Below are 22,945 nucleotides of genomic sequence, written 5' to 3'. Positions count from 1 at the left end.
CTCTTGCACCCAGGGTTGAGCTGCTACATACGTGTGCTGATAGTAAGGACAGCCGCTGTAACATGCGGATATACAGTATAAGGGAGAGGCAGCCACAGGGATCCGGACGACTGATGACAGCGGGAAATCTGCAGCTAGTTCCAAGCGTGAAATGTGGCCCAGATGCAGCTGCTATGTGTGGAATCTGAGTCAGCCCCAATCAGAAGTGCTGTATATAGGGAGTGGGTACAGATAGTGTAGGCATTGTGTCTGTAGTCTAACTTATTGTGTATTATGTACAGTTATCTATGAGGTAATCACAGCTCCCATGTTGGTGAGGTTCAGCTTTGTATTGTCGTGTCCCTCCCCAATATACAGGGTTACACAGTAGTGAAGAAGACATCTGGTGACTGTGTGACACCCAGCAGCCGTCCCCGTGTGTCAGGAGGACTGAGCAGGACCCAGAGCCCCATCACAGTGTCTCCACATCACTCACTGATACATGAGAGAGACAGTGAGCAGAAGATCCTGGAACTCACCAACAAGATCATCCAGCTGCCAACCGGAGAGGTGACTGCTGGGAATGGGACATTATACAGTAACACCGGGGGATGTGACCGGAGAGGTGACTGCTGGGAATGGGACGTTATACAGTAACACCGGGGATGTGACCGGAGAGGTGACTGCTGGGAATGGGACGTTATACAGTAACACCGGGGGATGTGACTGCTGGGAATGGGACATTATACAGTAACACCGGGGGGATGTGACCGGAGAGGTGACTGCTGGGAATGGGACATTATACAGTAATACCGGGGGGATGTGACCTGTGAGGTGACTGCTGGGATTGGGACATTATACAGTAACACCGGGGGGATGTGACCGGTGAGGTGACTGCTGGGATTGGGACGTTATACAGTAACACCGGGGGGATGTGACCGGAGAGGTGACTGCTTGGAATGGGACGTTATACAGTAACACAGGGGATGTGACCAGATTGGTGACTGCTGGGAATGGGACGTTATACAGTAACACCGGGGAATGTGACCGGAGAGGTGACTGCTGGGAATGGGACGTTATACAGTAACACGGGGGGATGTGACCGGAGAGGTGACTGCTGGGAATGGGACGTTATACAGTAACACCGGGGAATGTGACCGGAGAGGTGACTGCTGGGAATGGGACGTTATACAGTAACACCGGGGGATGTGACCGGAGAGGTGACTGCTGGGAATGGGACGTTATACAGTAACACTGGGGGATGTGACCGGAGAGGTGACTGCTGGGAATGGGACGTTATACAGTAACACTGGGGGATGTGACCGTAGAGGTGACTGCTGGGAATGGGACGTTATACAGTAACACCGGGGGATGTGACCAGAGAGGTGACTGCTGGGAATGGGACGTTATACAGTAACACTGGGGAATGTGACCGGAGAGGTGACTGCTGGGAATGGGACGTTATACAGTAACACCGGGGGGATGTGACCGGAGAGGTGACTGCTGGGAATGGGGCGTTATACAGTAACACCGGGGATGTGACCGGGGAGGTGACTGTTGGGAATGGGACGTTATACAGTAACACCACGGTATGTGTCTGTATCATTGTGTGTGTCAGGTGCCTATAAGGTGTCAGGATGTCACTCTCTGTCTCTCCATGGAGGATGAAGAGTATATAGAGGAACACAGGGGTCTGGACAGTCATCGGCCCCTCACATTACTCGGTAAGAGGAATTTTTATACAGGGAAGAGCAGGTATGAGGGTCCCCTATATACACCCAGCATGTGATAATCACATATATACAATGTCCTCAGTCACTGTGTGTCTCCTACAGATGGGGCCAGTAACAGGAATACCCCAGAGAGATGTCCCCGTCCTCTGTATTCCCAGGATAATCACATATATACCATGTCCTCAGTCACTGTGTGTCTCCTACAGATGGGGCCAGTAACAGGAATACCCCAGAGAGATGTCCCCGTCCTCTGTATTCCAAGGATAATCACATATATACCATGTCCTCAGTCACTGCATGTCTCCTACAGATGGGCCCAGTAACAGGAATACCCCAGAGAGATGTCCCCGTCCTCTGTATTCCCAGGATAATCACATATATACCATGTACTCAGTCACTGTGTGTCTCCTACAGATGGGCACAGTAACCGGAATACCCCAGAGAGATGTCACTGTGTGTCTCCTACAGATGGGCCCAGTAACAGGAATACCCCAGAGAGATGTCCCCGTCCTCTGTATTCCCAGGATAATCACATATATACTATGTCCTCAGTCACTGGGTGTCTCCTACAGATGGGGCCAGTAACAGGAATACCCCAGAGAGATGTCCCCGTCCTCTGTATTCCCAGGATAATCACATATATACCATGTACTCAGTCACTGTGTGTCTCCTACAGATGGGGCCAGTAACAGGAATACCCCAGAGAGATGTCCCCGTCCTCTGTATTCCCAGGATAATCACATATATACCATGTCCTCAGTCACTGCGTGTCTCCTACAGATGGGTCCAGTAACAGGGATACCCCAGAGAGATGTCCCCGTCCTCTGTATTCCCAGGATAATCACATATATACAATGTCCTCAGTCACTGCGTGTCTCCTACAGATGGGCCCAGTAACAGGAATACCCCAGAGAGATGTCCCCGTCCTCTGTATTCCCAGGATAATCACATATATTACATGTCCTCAGTCACTGTGTGTCTCCTACAGATGGGGCCAGTAACAGGAATACCCCAGAGAGATGTCCCCGTCCTCTGTATTCCCAGGATAATCACATATATACAATGTCCTCAGTCACTGCGTGTATCCTACAGATGGGCCCAGTAACAGGAATACCCCAGAGAGATGTCCCCGTCCTCTGTATTCCCAGGATAATCACATATATACAATGTCCTCAGTCACTGCGTGCCCCCTACAGATGGGGCCAGTAACAGGAATACCCCAGAGAGATGTCCCCGTCCTGTGTATTCCCAGGATAATCACATATATACCATGTCCTCAGTCACTGTGTGTCTCCTACAGATGGGCCCAGTAACAGAGATACCCCAGAGAGATATCCCCGTCCTCTGTATTCCCAGGATAATCACATATATACCATGTCCTCAGTCACTGTGTGTCTCCTACAGATGGGCCCAGTAACAGAGATACCCCAGAGAGATGTCCCCGTCCTCTGTATTCCCAGGATAATCACATATATACAGTGTCCTCAGTCACTGTGTGTCTCCTACAGATGGGCCCAGTAACAGAGATACCCCAGAGAGATGTCCCCGTCCTCTGTATTCCCAGGATAATCACATATATACCATGTCCTCAGTCACTGTGTGTCTCCTACAGATGGGCCCAGTAACAGGAATACCCCAGAGAGATGTCCCCGTCCTCTGTATTCCCAGGATAATCACATATATACCATGTCCTCAGTCACTGTGTGTCTCCTACAGATGGGCCCAGTAACAGAGATACTCCAGAGAGATGTCTCCGTCCTCTGTATTCCCAGGATAATCACATATATACAATGTACTCAGTCACTGTGTGTCTCCTACAGATGGGGCCAGTAACAGGAATACCCCAGAGAGTTGTCCCCGTCCTCTGTATTCCCAGGATAATCACATATATACAATGTCCTCAGTCACTGTGTGTCTCCTACAGATGGGGCCAGTAACAGGAATACCCCAGAGAGTTGTCCCCGTCCTCTGTATTCCCAGGATAATCACATATATACCATGTCCTCAGTCACTGTGTGTCTCCTACAGATGGGGCCTGTAACAGGAATACCCCAGAGAGATGTCCCCGTCCTCTGTATTCCCAGGATAATCACATATATATCATGTCCTCAGTCACTGTGTGTCTCCTACAGATGGGCCCAGTATCAGAGATACCCCAGAGAGATGTCCCCATCCTCTGTATTCCCAGGATAATCACATATATACCATGTCCTCAGTCACTGTGTGTCTCCTACAGATGGGCCCAGTAACAGGAGTACCCCAGAGAGATGTCCCTGTCCTCTGTATTCCCAGGATAATCACATATATACTATGTCCTCAGTCACTGTGTGTCTCCTACAGATGGGCCAGTAACAGGAATACCCCAGAGAGATGTCCCCGTCCTCTGTATTCCCAGGATAATCACATATATACAATGTCCTCAGTCACTGTGTGTCTCCTACAGATGGGCCCAGTAACAGGAATACCCCAGAGAGATGTCCCCGTCCTCTGTATTTCCAGGATAATCACATATATACAATGTCCTGAGTCACTGCCTGTCTCCTACAGATGGGCCCAGTAAGAGTCATACCCCAGAGAGATGTCCCCGTCCTCTTTATTCCCAGGATAATCACATATATACAATGTCCTCAGTCACTGTGTGTCTCCTACAGATGGGGCCAGTAACAGGAATACCCCAGAGAGATGTCCCCGTGCTCTGTATTCCCAGGATAATCACATATATACAATGTCCTCAGTCACTGTGTGTCTCCTACAGATGGGCCCAGTAACAGGAATACCCCAGAGAGATGTCCCCGTCCTCTGTATTCCCAGGATAATCACATATTTATACAATGTCCTCAGTCACTGTGTGTCTCCTACAGATGGGCCCAGTAACAGGAATACCCCAGAGATATGTCCCCGTCCTCTGTATTCCCAGGATAATCACATATATACAATGTCCTCAGTCACTGCGTGTCTCCTACAGATGGGCCCAGTAACAGGAATACCCCAGAGAGATGTCCCCGTCCTCTGTATTCCCAGGATAATCACATATATACAATGTCCTCAGTCACTGCGTGTCTCCTACAAATGGGGCCAGTAACAGGAATACCCCAGAGAGATGTCCCCATCCTCTGTATTCCCAGGATAATCACATATATACCATGTACTCAGTCACTGTGTGTCTCCTACAGATGGGCCCAGTAACAGGAATACCCCAGAGAGATGTCCCCGTCCTCTGTATTCCCAGGATAATCACATATTTATACAATGTCCTCAGTCACTGCGTGTCTCCTACAGATGGGGCCAGTAACAGGAATACCCCAGAGAGATGTCCCCATCCTCTGTATTCCCAGGATAATCACATATTTATACAATGTCCTCAGTCACTGCGTGTCTCCTACAGATGGGGCCAGTAACAGGAATACCCCAGAGAGATGTCCCCGTCCTCTGTATTCCCAGGATAATCACATATATACAATGTCCTCAGTCACTATGTGTCTCCTACAGATGGGCCCAGTAACAGAGATACCCCAGAGAGATGTCCGCGTCCTCTGTATTCCCAGGATAATCACATATATACAATGTCCTTAGTCACTGCGTGTCTCCTACAGATGGGCCCAGTAACAGGAATACCCCAGAGAGATGTCCCCGTCCTCTGTATTCCCAGGATTGTACTGAGGAGAATCACAGGACCCCACTGGAGGATCAGGTATGTGGGATTTGTGGTCCCCTAATATACCAAAGTGACTATGGGGCACATTTATCAATGATCGCATTTACATAATATTACCGCCCAGGATCGCATTGTAAAATGCAATCACATCATCTAAATGTATTATTCTGCTAGGCGCAGGGACAGGGCTCCAAAAGGAGCCATCCTTGCGATGCCCGGAGCCGGAATCCGGGGGGTCTGCGCATGCGCGGTTATGCACTGACCACCCCGCTGACCGCACTGCTGCCAGGGCAGTGCGATGTGCAGCCATAGGCTACAATGGTCTATCACATCTCAGAATGGCGATAGCCCAGGGGTGCGATGCCGGGCTGCCCGATGTTGATAGAACCTATGGGGGATGCGGCCGGCGGTGCTGCAGGGGGGATCGGAGATTCCTGCTGCAGTCCCCTTTAATACATCCAGGGGATACTTAATATTTGCGGTTAATTCGTTTTCGGGGATTTAGCCGCAAATATTACTTGATAAATGGGGCCGTATATCTATATCAGTGGTTGCCAACCCTAGCCTACGAGAGCTACCAACAGTTCACATGTTCCAGACAACCTAGCTGCTGCACAGCTGCACTCATTAATCACTGACACATTTTAAAAGATACACAGATGGAGCTAATTACCTCACTTGTGATTCTGTGAGGAGACCTGCAAAACATGCACTGGTGGTAGCTCTCGAGGACTAGGGTTGGCTACCCCAGATCTATATTATATGTACATTATATGTAGAGAAGCTGCATGGTCTTATACACTGATATTGTACTGCGTTATTATTTCATGTTGCACTTAGGGTGACGATCAGGCTGATATTAAGGCAGAAGATATAGAGGGTGAAATAGAGACGTATATTTGGGGTGATCAGCAGTGTAAGGAGGAGGAAACCCCGATAGATATCAGCACCGGTGAGTAACAGTCACATTCTCCTGGCTCCATCATAGCAGTGATCTCTGGCCTGTTTCAGCACGGATCGCAAAAGCAAAAACATGGGGTTTTCCACTTTTCTCTGTCCTTAATGTCAACACAGTCGACATGGACACTAAAAAAAGAGTACCGCGTCCCCTCGCATGGCCCGCTGCGCTCGGCACACTAATTTATTCTCCCACCACACCCTAGTGGATGGTCGGGCATGAAATACCGCCTGTCGGCTCAAAAAAAAGCGAAAAACCCCATGTCGGCTTTTTGACTGTCAACCTACCCCATGTCGACATAATGATCCTGCCACCCTAACCCCATGTCGACCTAGTGACTGTATTCCAGTTCTCTTCTGTCCGGGCACTAACTGAAAGTAACGCCTGTATCACAGCTGTTCTATATACTGTATAAGAGACACTTGAATCCCTCTCACGTAGTGCGCAGACATTAGGAACACCCAGACACTGGTCACTATGCACAGAATGTGAACCAAATTAATAGATACATAACATCAAAGTCGTCTGCAGTTAATATCTGCCCCGATGTACTAAGATCTATAGTGAGGAACTTCCTACTAACACGGATCTTACAGAGCTGATACAAAACCCCCATGTGATTACCTACAAGTGGTAGAATATATCAGGCCGTATCATCAATACCACATGGGAATAATCCGAATCCTAGCGGAGCAGTTCCAGTCTGTCTGGGCAAAGAAATACTTACAGTACAATATATATATCTGAATCTTTCAAGCACCGACTTGATACTGTTAGCAACCTATGTATGGGCACTGAGCCAAACCGCACGAGTTCTGGGGCGTACACACGGAGCGATATTCAGGAGATTTTTCCATAATTTCACTAAATCGCTCAGAAAATGCCTGCATATCGCTGTGTGCGGGGGGTATACTGAGGGATGTAAATCCGTGGCCCTCCTGTCTGTATCTGGCGCTGATTATTAATCGGTCGGGCCACTGTTCTCACTGAAGAACACTGTCCCTGACAGATCGCTCAGCACACATTGCTGTGCAGCGCTGACACATCGCTGTGTGCTTAGTGATCGTGCTGATCAGTGGGTCGCTACGTGGGTGATATATATGGATTCCCGAGCATGGAGTTACGTAGCGCCTGACACCAATATGATCGCACTAATAACAACATAATTCAGGATATTATCCTGTGTCAACAGTTTACAGTTAGAAGTAGCACAAGTGGTCTGTACTCCTGCAATGAGAATTTAGGCTCATTTATATAACCCCATTATCAATGACTATGTGAAAGGAAATAAATAACAATAATAATAAAATACACACGGCGCCATCGTCACACGGCGCCATCGTCACACAGCGCCATCGTCACACAGCCTTGATTTTCTTTATGCACATTCTATAATAATAATTGAACATACATTTAGCTGTTTTATAAAATACCATGTAATGTGAAACCATTCAGTTATATTTTAACTCTTTCAGGGCCAAAGGAATTTGTAAAAATAGCTGTGAAAGTTGCCAAGCAACCCCTTTTTTATTAACCCTTTGAGTGCCAAGAGATCCTCGAAAGATCCGCTAAAAATGCCAGCGCCGCCCACAGCGACTGTTCTTGTTTCGGGTGCAATATTTAACTAAACTTCAATGAATTGACTTGGCTGTATTTGTACTTATGGCGCTGTGAGCGGCGCTGACACATTTTTAGTGGATATTTTGAGGGTTGCTCACGGCAACGTTGGCAACCAAAGGGTTAATAATCACTGTATGCAGTGTGGCTGGCAGACTGTTTCTCTTCCTGACAACCTGCCGTGCATCCTAGTCTGTGGCTGCACCCGCTGGGAGGAACGGAATCTTCTCTCCAATACCAGGGTTTCCTGCTCCCCTGGGGCTGATGCAGAAGGCTGCCGCTGTTGTGGAAGTTCGGGGCTGCTGCTTGGGTCGAGGTCATGTGTTTCAGGCGCCCGAGTGCTCCTGAGCAGCCCCGAACTTCCAGAGCGGGACCTGGGGTTGGCGCGGGGGGCAGCCGCAGGTATGTGACGCAAGGGATGTCTGTGCGCCAGTGATGCACACCTGGAGGCACCATTAGCGCATACAGGGGTAGATTTCTTAAACGTCGATCAGGGGAATATGCGCTATCACCGTGCGTTATGGCAGGGGATAGCGCTTCCCCTATCTATGACACCCGCCGAGCGGATGTCTAGCGTACGGTTCTGTCGGGCAGGAGGCTTAGCGCAGCTATGATATTTCGTACTGCGCGCCTGCCTCCTGCCTAATTTATGAAAGCTCAGCATCGCTGACCGTTCCGAAGCCTGCAGCTATCCACTTCGACAGCTGCAGGCGGCGATGCCCTATGCCCACAGCAGGGACAGCGCTGCCCCTGCTGCTGGCTCTGAGCTGCCCTGGAGATCTCGCGAGAGTAGCGAGTCCGTGCATGCTCAGTCAGCCGGCCAGGGGGGGAGGAGATGGCGCATCAGTATTAACTGATGCGCTGTCTCCAGGAAGGACATCGCCGGAGGGGGGAGCTAGCGCCCCCCCGCTTCAGCCGGCAAGATGTTGATACATCTTGTTGGTGTCCCCTCCTGCTTCGCCTCACTAAGGAGGTGAAGCAGGGAGTGTTATAGCGGCGCGTTTAGCGTGGCTAAAATAAATCTACCCGTGTGCCTACCAATTAGTGGCATGCCTGGAAAGTTATCGGAAGAGCCGGCTCCTGCAACGCAGATCAGCCCGAGAAAATTCCGGTCATGCCACTGAAGAGGTATGGTGCTGTGCCGCTGGGGGCCCGGACTGTAGGTCAGTCCCGGGCACCAGCATTTCCAGTGGCGGCCCTGCATGAGTGTATATTATTATCATCCTTTATTTATATGGTGCCACAAGTGTTCAGCGTCTCACACAAGTGGATTAAACAAGAAACCTGTGACTTCCAGTACAGGACATTGCAGGACAAGGACGGGGTTTATTGCTGCATCACAGATCGGGCCACTGAAGTATGCACATAGGTGGTAGCAAACCAAGGGTTAGGTGCTGCTGGAGAGGGAGTATGGAGTAAACCATAGTAAGAGGGATGTAGAAACACATGAGAGAAGGGGGGGGCCCTGATCATAAGAGCTTACATTCTAAAGGAGATCTGCAGAGGAGTGACGTGACAGAGGAGTGAGGAGGAGGGGGGTTAGGATGAGGGTGAATGGCGCTGAGGAAGAAGTGGGTATTGAGAGCCTCTTTGAAGAGAGGAGTAAAGTCTGATGGGGGGAGAGAGTTCCAGGGGTAGGGAGGTTCACTGGCAAAGTCCTGGTGAAGGGAGTAGGATGAAGTACTCCGTAGGGAGGAGAGGTGGCGTGTATTTGAGGAGTGAAGCGGGGGCATGGGAATGGAGATTAGGTCAGATATGTAAACGTTTGTGACTGAGGGAGGATTCAGACCCGGTATCACAGCCCCCTCCCTGTCTGAGAGTCCGCCCTGTGCACAGCTGCAAATAGCTTCACAGCCACGCGAAGTGGGGGAAAGCCACTCAACATCAAATGTATTCCCCATCCCCCCACGGGCAGCACCGCCGTAAGTCAATACTTACTCTGTGCTGAGATGGCCACGGGGAGATCCCTCCTAACAGATGAGCCTGCAGTTTTGTACGGCCCTCCCAGAACACACTGCGGTGCAGCCCATAAACAGCGTCTGTCTGTCAATCATCCAGGGTATGGCCTGCACTGGCTGTGAGCATACGGGGGGCTTACGCAGTCCTCCAGCTCTCACCCTGAGAGTCAGACGCTTGAGTTGGAGTCTGAAGTGGAGACTATATCTATCTATGATGATGCCAGTTAATTTTCTCTTTCAATGGTCCTGGTGACACAGCTTCACATTGGGATGTAGGAGGGTCCGCAGGAGCCAGGCACCTATCCTAAAGCTTTTGGAGGGTAGGCTCCTCCCCTACTGCATCCCAGATTCCCCAGTTCGTGTTAGGTGCCCACTGGAGTGGGTGCTATTCTAAAGGGCTGCCGGAGCAGCCGAAGGAGTAGAGTAGTTAGGGTTTTTATTATTTTATTAACTTTTACACTAGCTAGGTAGGCACAGTGTGAGGATTCTCTTTAGTGAATCTTCACACTGCTAGCGCAGCAGGAGCTGACAGAAGCGCGTCCTGTCAGCTCACTGTGCACGAGGGAGACGCTGTCTGGCCTCCCTGTGCAGCGCTTACAGCTTCTTTTAAGAAGCTGCCTGGGCTCCGGAGCGCTCTGAAACCGGCTTCACGCTAGGTGGGGATCATGGGGGACAGGCGCTCCGTGATGGCGGCGGCCATTTTATGCGGAGCTTACACACTGAGCTCCTGATATGAGAGGACAGCAGTGTTGTTACAGGCATGTTCCGAGTGGTCCCCAGCTGAGGGGGAGATACTGGAACAAGGAGATCCTACAATGGGAGCGGCTGTCTGGGGGTAGTTGGCGCCAAAAGTCACAGACCCCGCAGCAGCAGGGACTTGATCCCTTCCCTCACTCTGTTTTGGCGCCATTCAGAACGCTTGCAGCGGAGCTGAGCTGGCTTACAGATCCTGACAGAGTGATTGGATTTCCTGGGCATCGCTTTCCCCATTCTGAAGACTACAGAAAGCTAAGTGAACTGAGTATATTGGTTCTGTATATAATGTTTGTACATTTAATGCTGGGACTGTGTTAATTGAGAACATCAGGTCTGAGCAACAGCCTGTGGTCTTGGGGGAGGGAGCCTCAAATGCATTGAGCGCTTGCAGTGGTTGTACACTGAGAATTGTCCCTGAGGGGGGCTTATGTATTTATATGCGCTGCTGTGAAACCCATGGGGAGTGAACTCCAGAGGGTAGTACATCGGAACTTGCATGGGCCAAGCCCTAGGCAGGTCTGAAAATGCTTTGGTGCATTACTGGACAGGCAGAGTGATGGCTGGTAACTTCCCTAGACCATTGCCATTCTCTCAGCAGTCCCCTAGCTCTGTGCCTCGGACCCAGACAGATCCTGATTTATTACTGGTCATGCAGGGTACTGCTATGGGAATCAGCAGGTTTAAATTACTTGTTGCACAAGTTTTATGGTTATTCTGTGGGGACACCTAAAAGGTCTTATTCAGGGCCATTATTAGCTGCTGATGAGGTAGGAGACTACACAGAACCAAACCAGGGTGATATTTCTGAAGAGTCCTCAGCCTCAGGGGTAGAGGATTTTATTACTGCTGTTAAACAGGCATTAAATTTGTCTGTGAAGGATAAACTCCTGCAAAGGTTGTTTTTTATGAGACAGCGTAAAGATTCTGATATCTCCCTGCAAAGGGGCCTAAAAAACCCCTGATAAAAGGCTTCAGATACTTAAAAGATTTCTAAGCCTGTACCCCATGCCTGAGGCGCATGCTGACCTCTGGAAAAAAGTCCCAGTGGTAGATGCTTCTGTGGCACGTGTATCAAGACCTCAGGTGGAGCCACTGTGCTACCAGTACAAGGGGTAGCAGCGTTTAAGGACCCCGCAGACTAAAAGCTGGAGGGTAACCTCAAAGCATTATTTTAAGGGGTGGGATACACCCTACGCCCTCTGATGATTTCAGCCTGGGTCTCTAAGGCCATGATCGTGTGGGCCAGAAATTTGTGCACTATTTTACACGTTGACCCTTGTGTGTTATTGCTTGCAGAGAAGCTTAAAAACGGCTGCAGAGCATGTATTGAAGTCTGAGAGGAAGCTCTCAAAATGGCTGCCAGAGTTTCCACAGTGTCTGTAAATGCCAGGAGAGTCCTCTGGCTTAAGGCTTGGGAGGCAGATAATGTGTCTAAGAAAGCCTTAGAGACAATAGCTTTTAAAGGAAAGCTGTTATTTGCTTCTGAACTGGAAGAGGTTATTAAGCAGGCCACAGGTGGCAAAAGTAGTTTCCTGCCAGTCCCTGCAGCCAAGCAGACATCAAGGTTTCTGCTTTCAGGCCAGCCTTGCGGCCCTCCCTTAGAGGAGGTGCGTCTTTCTGAGGGCAGCCCTTCAGGGGAAAGGTCCTAAAGTCTAAATTTGGTTCCTTTCAAAAATAAGAAACCAAACACAAAGGAGAGGACAAACCATCTGCATGACTGCCAAGGGTTTTGCCCGGCGGTGGTCTAGATGGGGGGACATCTGACACTGTTCAAAGACGCATGGGCATTGTTAGACCGGGATTCTTGGGTGTTAGAAATTACAACCCAGGGTTACAGAATTCCCTTCAAGGGTCTTCTTCCAAGAAGATTCATTCCCACGCCAATACCAAAAGGGGCTCGGCTCCGTACAGCTCCCTTGGGAGCGGCTCATTCTTTTTTAGAGAAGGGTGTGGTGATCCCGGTCCCCAGAGCGGAATGGAAAAAAGGCTTTTATTCCACTGTGTCGGGTGTCCAAACCAGACGGGTCTTTCAGACCGATTCTCAATTTAAAGTCGTTAATTATCCATTTGTGGGTAGACCATTTCAAAATGGAGTCTCTATGGTCAGTGCTGTGAAGCCTGGACCAGGGAGAATTTTTGGCGTTCATGGATGTCCAGGACGCGTACCTTCATGTTCCTGTTCACCCAGGACATCAGGCCCTATTGAGATAGGAGACCATACACTTGCAATTCCAGGCGTTGCACTTCGGCCTGGCCTCAGCGCCAAGGGTATTCACCAAGATAATGTCTGTAATGGCGGCTGTGCTTCGACTGAGGGGAAGCACCGTGATCCCATATTTGGACGACCTGCTGTTCAGAGCGGAGTCAGCAGACATGTTGAAGAGTCACTTGGCAAAAGCCATTGGGTTTTTGTCAGGCTCACGGCTTGTTTTTAAACTTACAAAAGTCTCAGTTGGTGCCGTCACAGAGACTCCAATTCTTGGGGGTCATTCGGGTTACCCATCTACATCAGGTATTTTTACTGGAGGCAAAGGCCAGGGATCTGGTTGCCTTAGTCCAGGAGATTCTCAGCTCTCGGAGCACATCAGTATGGAGGTGCCTCAAGCTGCTGGGGAAGATGGTGGCGTCTTTCGAGACGCGGCAGTTTGCCAGGTTCCACTCTCGGGTGTTCCAGTGAGAATATTTTGAAGGCTTGGTCAGGAAACACACAGACCATGAAATCTGAACAGATAGTGCTGTCTTCGGAAACTCGAGCCTCCCTGAAATGGTGGACAGACGTGGACTCCCTTCAGTGGGGTTGGTCACTGCAGTCCTGGAGCTGGCTGGTAGTCGCTACCGACGCCAGTCTCAGGGGCTGGGGGGGCAGTAGTCTTGGACCTGCGTCTGCAGAGTTTGTGGACTCCATAGGAATCTGCCTTACCGATCAGTATCTTGAAACTGAGAGCTGTGTGGAAAGTGTTTTCTCTAGCGGGAGACAGGTTGCAGAGGCTCCCTTTAAGGATTCAGACCGACAACGCCACAGCTGTGGCTTATCTGAACCACCAGGGAGGCACACGCAGCAAGCTGGCTATGTGGGAGGTGTCCCGAATCTTCTTGTGGGCGGAACAGAATGTTCCAGCATTATCAGCAATATTTATACCAGGAATGGAGAATATAGAGGCCGACTTCCTGAGCAGGAAGGAGCTGATGGAAGGGAAATGGTGCCTGAACCCACAAGTATTCCACCAGATTACATGGAGGTGGGGAACCTTGGAGGGGGACCTGATGGCATCCAGATTCATCCATCAGGTACCCAGGTTTTATGCCAGGATGAGGGATCCACTGGCAGAAGCGGTGGATGCCATGTCTATCCCCTGGGAGGGGAATTCTCTTTATGTTTTCCACCAGTTCCAATGCTGGCAAGAGTGTTGAAAAAGATACAGGCCCTGACAATTCCAGTAATTTTAGTGGCCCCAGATTGGCCAAGGAGGTCCTAGTACTCGAGGCTTCAGAAATTCTCTGTGGACTCATGGCGTCTACCTCTGAGGTCAGACCGTCTAAGACAAGGACCGTTTAACTATCTGGATTCAGCTTGATTAATTTTGATGGCCTGGCAGTTGAAACCGCCATTTTGAGGAATATAGGATTCTCAGAGGTGGTGGTTAACACGATGATTAAAGCCAGAGAGTCTTCTGAAAATTATTATAGGGTCTGGAAGACCTATATTCGATGGTGTGAAAGATAGAAATCACACACATCCCGATTTAAAGTGGCTAAAATTGTTGGAGTTTTTTACAGAATGGACTTTCCTCTGGGTTAAGCCTTCAGTAACTCAAAGTACATATCTCGGCCTTGTCAATTTCTTTCCGAAGAAGGGTTGCATTAATACTGGAAGTCAGACCTTCCTGCAGGGGGTTTTCTCTATTGAACCCTCCCTACAAGCAACCAGTAGCGCCAGGGGAATTATCTCTGGTTCTGGAGTACCTTAAAAAGGTGCCTTTTGAGCCGTTAAGGTTGGCTGACCTTAGTTTCCTTACAGGGAAGCTGGTATTTTGTTGGCGGTGGCGTCAGCAAAAAGAGTATTGGAGTTGGGAGCTTTGTTCTACAAGTCTCCCTCCCTTATATGTCATGATGATAGGGCTGTCTTTCGGACAGTACCCCAAGATTTTTACCAAAAGTAGTCTCTGCTTTTCATCTAAATCAGGAGATGGTTCTGCCTGTGTTTCAACCCCCAGAGGGTTCTAGGAAAAGGGGACAAATTGAGGAATTTGGATGTTGTGCGCGTCTTGCGCGTTTAGGTGGACAGAGTTAAGAGTGTCAGAAAGACTGATACTTTACTGGTTTTGTATGACATACACAAAATTGGTTGGGCTGCTTCTAAGCAGACCATTGCTAGGTGGTTGCGCTCTGTTATTGCGTTTGCATAGGCTAAAGTTGGTAGGCCTGTACCGGCCAGGATTAATGCGCATACCACCAGGTCGGTTACCACCTCTTGGGCGGTTCGACTTGGGGCAACAGCTGAGCAGGTTTGCAGGGCTGCCATTTGGTCATCTGTTCATACTTTTGCCAAATTCAATAGGTTCCATGAGTTCGCGTCGGTGGACGCATCATTCGGGCGAGCAGTGATGAGAGCTGCAGACCTGAGCGTACCCACCCAAAAGGACCGGCTCTGGAACGTCCCAATGTGAAGCTGTGTCACCAGGACCATTGAAAGAGAAAAAGGGATTTTTGTAAGAACTTACCGTTCGAATCCCTTTCTCTGATATGGTCCTGGTGACACAGCGATCCCTCCCTTACGCTCAGTAAGTATTGCCAGTGTTCATGATGTTTCATGTTATAATTGGTTGAAAAGTTAAATTTAAAATTGTGCATATGATATGTGCAGGCGTTGTACTGAGTTAATGTATTCCAGTGGCTTTGAAAGATTGAACTGAGGAATCTGGGATGCAGTAGGGGAGGAGCCTACCCTCCAAAAGCTTTAGGATAGGTGCCTGGCTCCTGCGGACCCTCCTACATCCCAATGTGAAGCTGTGTCACCAGGACCATATCAGAGAAAGGGATTCGAACGGTAAGTTCTTACAAAAATCCCTTTATTTAAACATCAGTCCATCATTTGCCCATTTGATGACAATGTGGCAGCCGTTCACCAAAGCCTTAGCCAAATGAAACTTGTGGACAAACGTTGATATTTCCATATATGTATTTTCTCCCCAGCAGCTGGATGCAGCAGCCGGAATGTCTCAGAGGATCTCGTTTTAACTGAAAATTGTGAAACAGACGATGACGATGACATCACACAAGATTCTCCCGAAGTCATCCCAATTCTACACCCAGTACCTCACCCTGCTGATATGTCATCTGCTCCCGTTGGTCATCAAGAATATTCTGATAATGCTACGTCTGTCACACCTCCTACAGTAGATACAATGGTTCCCTGTTCTATTGGTGCCAAATCTGTAACACATCCAAAGCTTGTTACCCATCAGCCAGCTAAGAAGCACGAGAGACAGTTTCCATGCTCTGAGTGTGGGAGATATTTTAGATTTAAATCCCATTTAATTAGCCATGAGAGAACTCACACAAGCGAGAGACAATTTCCATGTTCTGAGTGTGGAAAATATTTTAGATATAAATCACGTTTAATTACACATGCGAGAACACACACAGGTGAGAAGCCGTTTGCATGTTCTGAGTGTGGGAAATGTTTTACAGATAAATCAAATCTCGTTACACATCAGAGACGTCACTCCGGCGAGAAGCCATATCCATGTTCCGCTTGTGGGAAATGTTTTACACTCAGATCAGAGCTCGTTAAACATCTGAGACGTCACACAGGGGAGAAACCGTTTCCATGTTCTCAGTGTGGGAAAGGTTTTACACTAAAATCAGAGCTGGTTAGACATCAGAGACATCACACAGATGAGAGGCCATTTGCGTGCTCTGAGTGTGGGAAATGTTTTACACTGAAATCGAAACTTGTTCAACATCAGAGAACACACACGAGTAAAAAGCCATTTTCGTGTCCAGAGTGTGATAAATGTTTTACAGTCAAATCAAATCTTATAACACATCTGAGATGTCACTCAGGTGAGAAGCCATATCCATGTTCTGAGTGTGGGAAATGTTTTACACGTAAATCAAATCTTGTTTCACATCAGAGGACACACAGACGAGAAACCATGTTCATGTCCTGAGTAAGTAAATTTGCTCAGGTGATACTTTGTTTGCAAGTGAGAATATGTTATCCAAAGAATAAACCTCAGTAAGTGTATCACCTATCCTGCCATAGGCTCATTGTGGACCTCGTTATATTTATTTGTCATTGTGGAATCATTTCAGTTACTATACAAATTGCATTCTTTTATAGATGGCTGGTTTCAAGGGAGAACCGAAGCATATGATGGAGGACAGAACGGGTGTGGTATAGGGTTCCGACAGTCATTAGCCCGACATTGGGATCCGGACTGGCCAGACTCAGACAGTCGGGATCCCCTTGCGGGCTCGCCACGCTGCGGGAACGGTGGCTCGCTAAGCTCGACACCTATTCTATTCTCCCTCTATGGGGGTCGTGGACCCCCACGAGGGAGAATAGTCGGCGGCCGCCGGGAACCCATCTGTCGGTGCTTTAACAGTTGGGATCCCGACGTCGGGTAAATGACTGTCGGGATCCCGACTTGGGACCCAGTCCAGCACCTGACAGAACGTTAGGTAACAGACACCGCACCGCTGAAGTTACTTAGAGGATGATTCTGACTGACTCGCTACGCAGCAAAACCTTCTAACACCGCCCACACGAATACTTGCCCCCAGACAGGGGACGCCCAGCGGTTTCCTGGGCATACCCACCGTTCTTGATGGTACACCCAGGAAACATGTCAGTCACATGCAGTAATTCCTGGGTCCGTGGATTGGGGAAGGGGTAAAATGATGCGATTCATGTCATTTAGTTCCACCCCTTGCCACGGACCTGCGAAATACGGTATTTGGTGCAGCAGGAGACTTGCCCAACTTCCCGGGGGGCTAGGAGGGGGACCCGATTTTTGGGAGTCTCCCGGCCATTCTTGGAGGGTAGGCAAGTATGCTCGCCACCCAGAGCCAAGGGTGCCAGGCATATCCCTGGGCTTCAGCCCTAGCCCTTGGGTGACCCCTTTATTGGGGGGGTTCCCCACTCCCACATGGGGCCCTGTTCAGAGATGAATAATTGGTGGGATAATTCTACAGCCAGAGGCACTAGCTTACTTGGTGCTGGATTTGATAAATATGGGGGACCCCTTCATCATCTTTCCCCCATATTTTGGGAACAAGGGTTGGTCCAAGAGCCCCTATCTGGTTCTTAAAATACAGGGGGGTCTCACACAATGTTTCCCCTGTACTTTTAGATCACGACTGGCTGAAAGAGTCCTGGGCTGGTCATGCCTAGGATCGGGGACTACACACAGTTTCTTTCTTAGTAATGTACAACACTTTCATTCATTTATACACACAGAAGAATCTTGGTAAGTTTCCGTGTTGTACTGGTGGCTATGGAAATCCCTCCTGAGTATGGCCGATGCTGTGTTGATTCATACCTGTCTGTCCCACCGTGTTTTTCATGTTTATTTGCGCAGAATATTTAGTGTTTCGTAAATGACCGAGATGCATTTTATAGCCAAAAATTCAAACTTGAATAATGGTAACTTTACCTACTCGTAAATTGTGTTACACAGGGGCCGGTGTATTAAGCCTGGTGGAAGGTGCTAACGCACACGCCAATCAGCTCCTAACTGCCATGTTACATCCTGGGTTTGATAAATGACAGCTAGGATCTGATTGGCTGGTTAGTTAGCACATTCCACGTTATAACCAGGTTTAATACCATCTGCCCCAAAGGTTCTAATCTCAGTAGTCTGGGACATTTCTTACTAGTACTGTAGGTCTGGTACTTTTACCTATATTTCCAATTTTGCTCCCCACATCAAGGGGGGCTGTCTGGATGTCCTTACTGGGCCCGGGCACTCTGACAGAGATGGGGGTCCTTTCCGATCCTATCAGGTGGCAGCTATTGCTGCTATTTGAGAGAGGCCCATAATCTGGGGTCTGGAGCTCCAAACTGCAACTGCGTTCCGGAGGGTGTCATTTGTTTGATGGAAAGTCAACATGAGTATTTCAAATTTTTTGTTCTGATAGTCGACATGGACACCGGCAAAGTGTACGTGTCCCCTCACATGGCTCGCTGTACCATGTCCCATCACGCGGCTCGCTGTACCGTGTCCCCTTGCATGGCTCGCTGTGCCGCGCCCCCTCACGTGGCTCGCTGTACCGTGTCCCCTCGCATGGCTCGCTGTGCCGCGTCCCCTCACATGGCTCGCTGTACCACATCCCCTCGCATGGCTCACTGTACCGGGTCCCCTCATGTGGCTCGCTGTACCACGTCCCATCACGCGGCTTGCTGTAAAGTGTCCCCTTGCATGGCTCGCTGTGCCGCGCCCCCTCACGTGGCTCGCTGTACCATGTCCCCTCTCTGTGCCGCGTCCCCTCACGTGGCTCGCTGTACCGTGTACCCTCCCATGGCTCGCTGTACCACGTCCCCTCGCATGGCTCACTGTACCGTGTCCCCTCATGTGGCTCGCTGTACCGTGTACCCTCCCATGGCTCGCTGTACCACGTCCCATCACGTGGCTCGCTGTACCGTGTCCCCTCCCATGGCTCGCTGTGCGGCGCCCCCTCACGTGGCTCGCTGTACCGTGTCCCCTCGCATGGCTCGCTGTGCCGCGTCCCCTCACGTGGCTCGCTGTACCGTGTACCCTCACGTGGCCCGCTGTGCCGCGCCCCCTCACATGGCTCGCTGTACCGTGTCCCCTTACATGGCTCACTTCGGGCATGGTGTCTCTCTGCACCCTGGTGGCATGAATACCACCTGCCGGCACATGTCGGCTCCCAAAAAAATGTGAAAAGCTAATGTCGACCTTTTGACTGTCAACCTTGTAATTGTCGACGTAATGCTTGTGTCAACTTTCCAACCCTGTTGACCTTAGCCATGTCAACCCATTTCAGGTGTTGACATAATGACTGTATCCCAGGAGGGGAGTGGTCCGGACCATTCAGACTTGTCCGGACAATTTTCGGGGTGCTGTGTGATGTCGCAGCCACAGTGAGGCATACAATGGCGGCACTGTGCCTGCGATTGCGTTACGGGGAGGGTTTGTACATGTTTGCTGGCTTCACCCCACCCCAGTGCCTGGCCACCCCCTCATCGCCCACATTTCCAGTGTAGGAAGCGGCTAAGGACCCAGAGGGAGAGGTATAACACCCCGACAGTCATTAGCCCGACGTCGGAATCCCAACTGCCTGGACTCAGACATCGGCGCCATGTGGGCTCGCTGCGCTCGCCACCTATTTTATTCTCCCTCTATGGGGGTCATGGCCTTTTAACAGACAAAATCCCGACTGCCGGTGAGTCCTCCAGCACCCGACCCAGCGAGGTGGGCACTGAGGGAGGTAACAGATTATCTTGAGTCCAGGGGAACGATGACCATCCCTGCAGGCCCGGGCTCAGTACTGATGACCCCACAGCCAGGAGATAACCTGATACTCGCCTGTATGAAAATGACATCTATGGACTGTGGGCATGCTACTCTGACCCAAAGAATGACAAGGCTGCTGTCATTAATGACACTCTACTTCAGCCATTGAAATGGGCACAAATGGAGTGATGCAGATATGCAAACAGGCTACAAAGTCCTTCCCCCCAGTGCACATGCTAGGGGTTCCAGTAATGTTACTGCAGATCCTCAACCTAGCCACACTCTGCAATTACACCAGGCTACGCGTGAAGGCCATTCACAGGAACATCAGCAAGGCCACAGGTTCACCAGCGGTGCTCCAGGGGAGTCCATGAGTATACCACACTTACCACTTACAGTATATCTGCAGAGTACCCATATTGACCAAGGGGCTTCAGTTCCCCCTAGAGGTCTGCTTGGGTAACGTCACCCAGCAGCCTGGTGAGCACCTGAGAGGAAAACCACCAATGTAATTTCACAAAGGCCCTTATTCTGGTTGGTGCAGTAATATCCGCGTGCGTTCGTGCCGCCGATGTTTTGTGTCTGCGCATGTGCAGAGGCGTCTCTGCACATGTGCGAGCGGGGCGTACGGCCAAATCCCGCATGAAATGTGAACACACCGAGCAGGGGGTGGAGAGGGGCGTGAAGGGCTATTTGGGCTCATTACCATATGCATACGCCCCGCGTTTCATGGGCGTTCCCATGCAAACGCTGTGCGTGCATATGGTAATGCAGTCGTGACGCACGTGTAGGGGGCGGACATATGACATCGCCGGATGTCAGCTGCCCGCCCAGATCTCTGCTTTTGCATGGAAAAATGTCCAAGTGGTCTGAGGTTGCGGGAGCTGGTGGACCACTCGGTCCAGCATTCGATGGTCTGCGACCATCGAATGATGGGGGAGATTCCCTGAGATGGAGGAGGCGTATTCCATGAAAAATACACGTGCGGTCCGTTCGGCCAGCTTCTTACCGCGTACGGACGGAGTTGCCGATCCGTATGGAAGGCGGGGTTTCGCACGCACGGTCCTGGCCGCATATTCGGATCCGGCCGCACCGATCAGAATAAGGGCCAAAGAGAGGAGGAAAGGCTCCCGTACATCTTATAGTCCACCTTCATTCATATAACTCATGCTGCATATATATATATATATATATATATATATATATATATAAATAAATAACCCTTTCACTGTGCTGAAATGGTAGGCCGCACCTCTACAAGTCCCCCCTGTTAGTGGGGGAAAGAGAATGGAAAATGCAACAAAGATATAGAGTGCGCCTTTGTGTGTCACCACCACCACCACCACCATAAAGCAGGTGTATATTTGACACTTTTTCGTAATTTATACAATTTATTAAAAATAGGTAAAACTATTTTTCAGCAATATTTCATTCTTATGTAGTCATATTTTCATCATTCCAATGACCCAACGCGTTTCGTCGCTAGGACTTCATCAGGGGTACAAAAAATGACTGCATAAGTCAGGCATTGGAGTGGTGCGATAGGAGAGACACACTGCTGTGAGAGGACAGATGAATTTTCCTCTCCATACATCACCTCATTTTGCCCCATTCAACATCGCTGCGGATTTTTAAATTACCTTAATCGGTTCAAGATCTAAGGAAGAACCAGTCTCCTTTTTTAAGCTGAAAGCTTATTTCTATTGAGTCATTTTTTGTACCCCTGATGAAGTCCTAGCGACGAAACGCGTTGGGTCATTGGAATGATGAAAATATGACTACATAAGAATGAAATATTGCTGAAAAATTGTTTTACCTATTTTTAATAAATTGTATAAATTACGAAAAAGTGTCAAATATACACCTGCTTTATGGTGGTGACACACATAGGCGTGCGCACATTGAGTGTTAAGGGTGCACAGGCACCCCCTAATGCTGTGCCCCCAACCCACACTTATTGCTGCTAGTAATACCAGCAATACCTTTTACCAAAGACTTTTGCTTTTTAGACCTGTATTCCATTAAAATAAGCGCCCATCAATCAATGATGTGTGTTTTGCATTATTAATTGTATTACACCATTGTCATACAGTATCACTACATATCTGTGTCATCCAGATATGATTTTGACTTTATTTGCATGTACTGTTACACAGAGTAATTAGAAGATTAAAACTGAAATAGGCCGGATATAATGGTGTGGCTGAGAGACGTTTTATATTGTAGTGAGTGCACGCCTGATTGGCGGTGTTAGACATGCCCAATAGGTGGTGCTAGGCACACCGCTTTGACAGTGCACCCCCTAATAAAATGTGCTGTGCACGCCTATGGTGACACACACAAAGGCGCTGTCACAAGTTGTACTGAACTACCCGCCTATTCAGCTCGGGAATTGGCTAGACCTAATACAGAGGTGTGGAGTCCAACCGTGCCGAGGGTTTTCTGCCAGTGACCCCTCCAATTGGGATTTGGGCTTCTGCGGCACTCGACACGTCGGTCGCGGTCCTCTGATTAGGTTTCCCTTTATGAGCTGAAGGCCGGGAGTAGGTGATATGGAGAACCGGTCGTCTAGCCGGGTCGGTATCTATGTGGTCAGTTAGGAGCCCAGGGGAGAGGCAAAGGCGGTCCAAGGGTAAGCCGGGTCATACACGGGAGACACTGGTTGCGGTAGACTGGGATGAGACGGAGAGATAGTCGAGAGCAAGCTGGGGTCATGCACGGAGAGGTCACAAGCGGAGTACAAGGGGTTAAGCGGGAGAATTGTCAGTAACAAGCCGGATCAATAACAGTAGTAATGGAGACAAGCA

At 49.5% G+C, this 22,945-nt stretch overlaps 1 protein-coding gene across 4 annotated transcripts in view; it reads left to right on the top strand.

The window, feature by feature from the left end:
* The window catches only part of LOC146058284 (uncharacterized), a 31,285-nt gene extending 14,372 nt beyond the window's left edge, over window positions 1–16,913 (top strand). For 3 of the 4 annotated variants that reach the window (XM_083170513.1, XM_083170515.1, XM_083170516.1), the window contains exons 3-7: window positions 358–549; window positions 1,598–1,703; window positions 5,306–5,403; window positions 6,208–6,319; window positions 15,850–16,913. In XM_083170513.1, the coding sequence (XP_083026639.1) occupies window positions 358–549; window positions 1,598–1,703; window positions 5,306–5,403; window positions 6,208–6,319; window positions 15,850–16,829 (1,488 nt within the window). In that variant the 3' untranslated portion in view covers window positions 16,830–16,913. The remainder of the gene's footprint in view (window positions 1–357; window positions 550–1,597; window positions 1,704–5,305; window positions 5,404–6,207; window positions 6,320–15,849) is intronic. The other variant, XM_083170514.1, reaches the window with a different exon arrangement.
* The last annotated feature ends 6,032 nt before the right edge of the window (window positions 16,914–22,945 follow it).

The sequence above is a fragment of the Crinia signifera genome, chromosome 2 (genome assembly GCF_055691185.1).
Source record: "Crinia signifera chromosome 2, ASM5569118v1, whole genome shotgun sequence".
Taxonomy (NCBI): domain Eukaryota; kingdom Metazoa; phylum Chordata; class Amphibia; order Anura; family Myobatrachidae; genus Crinia; species Crinia signifera.
Note: the sequence above shows the minus strand (reverse complement) of the source record. Positions and strands in the feature narration are given on the sequence as shown.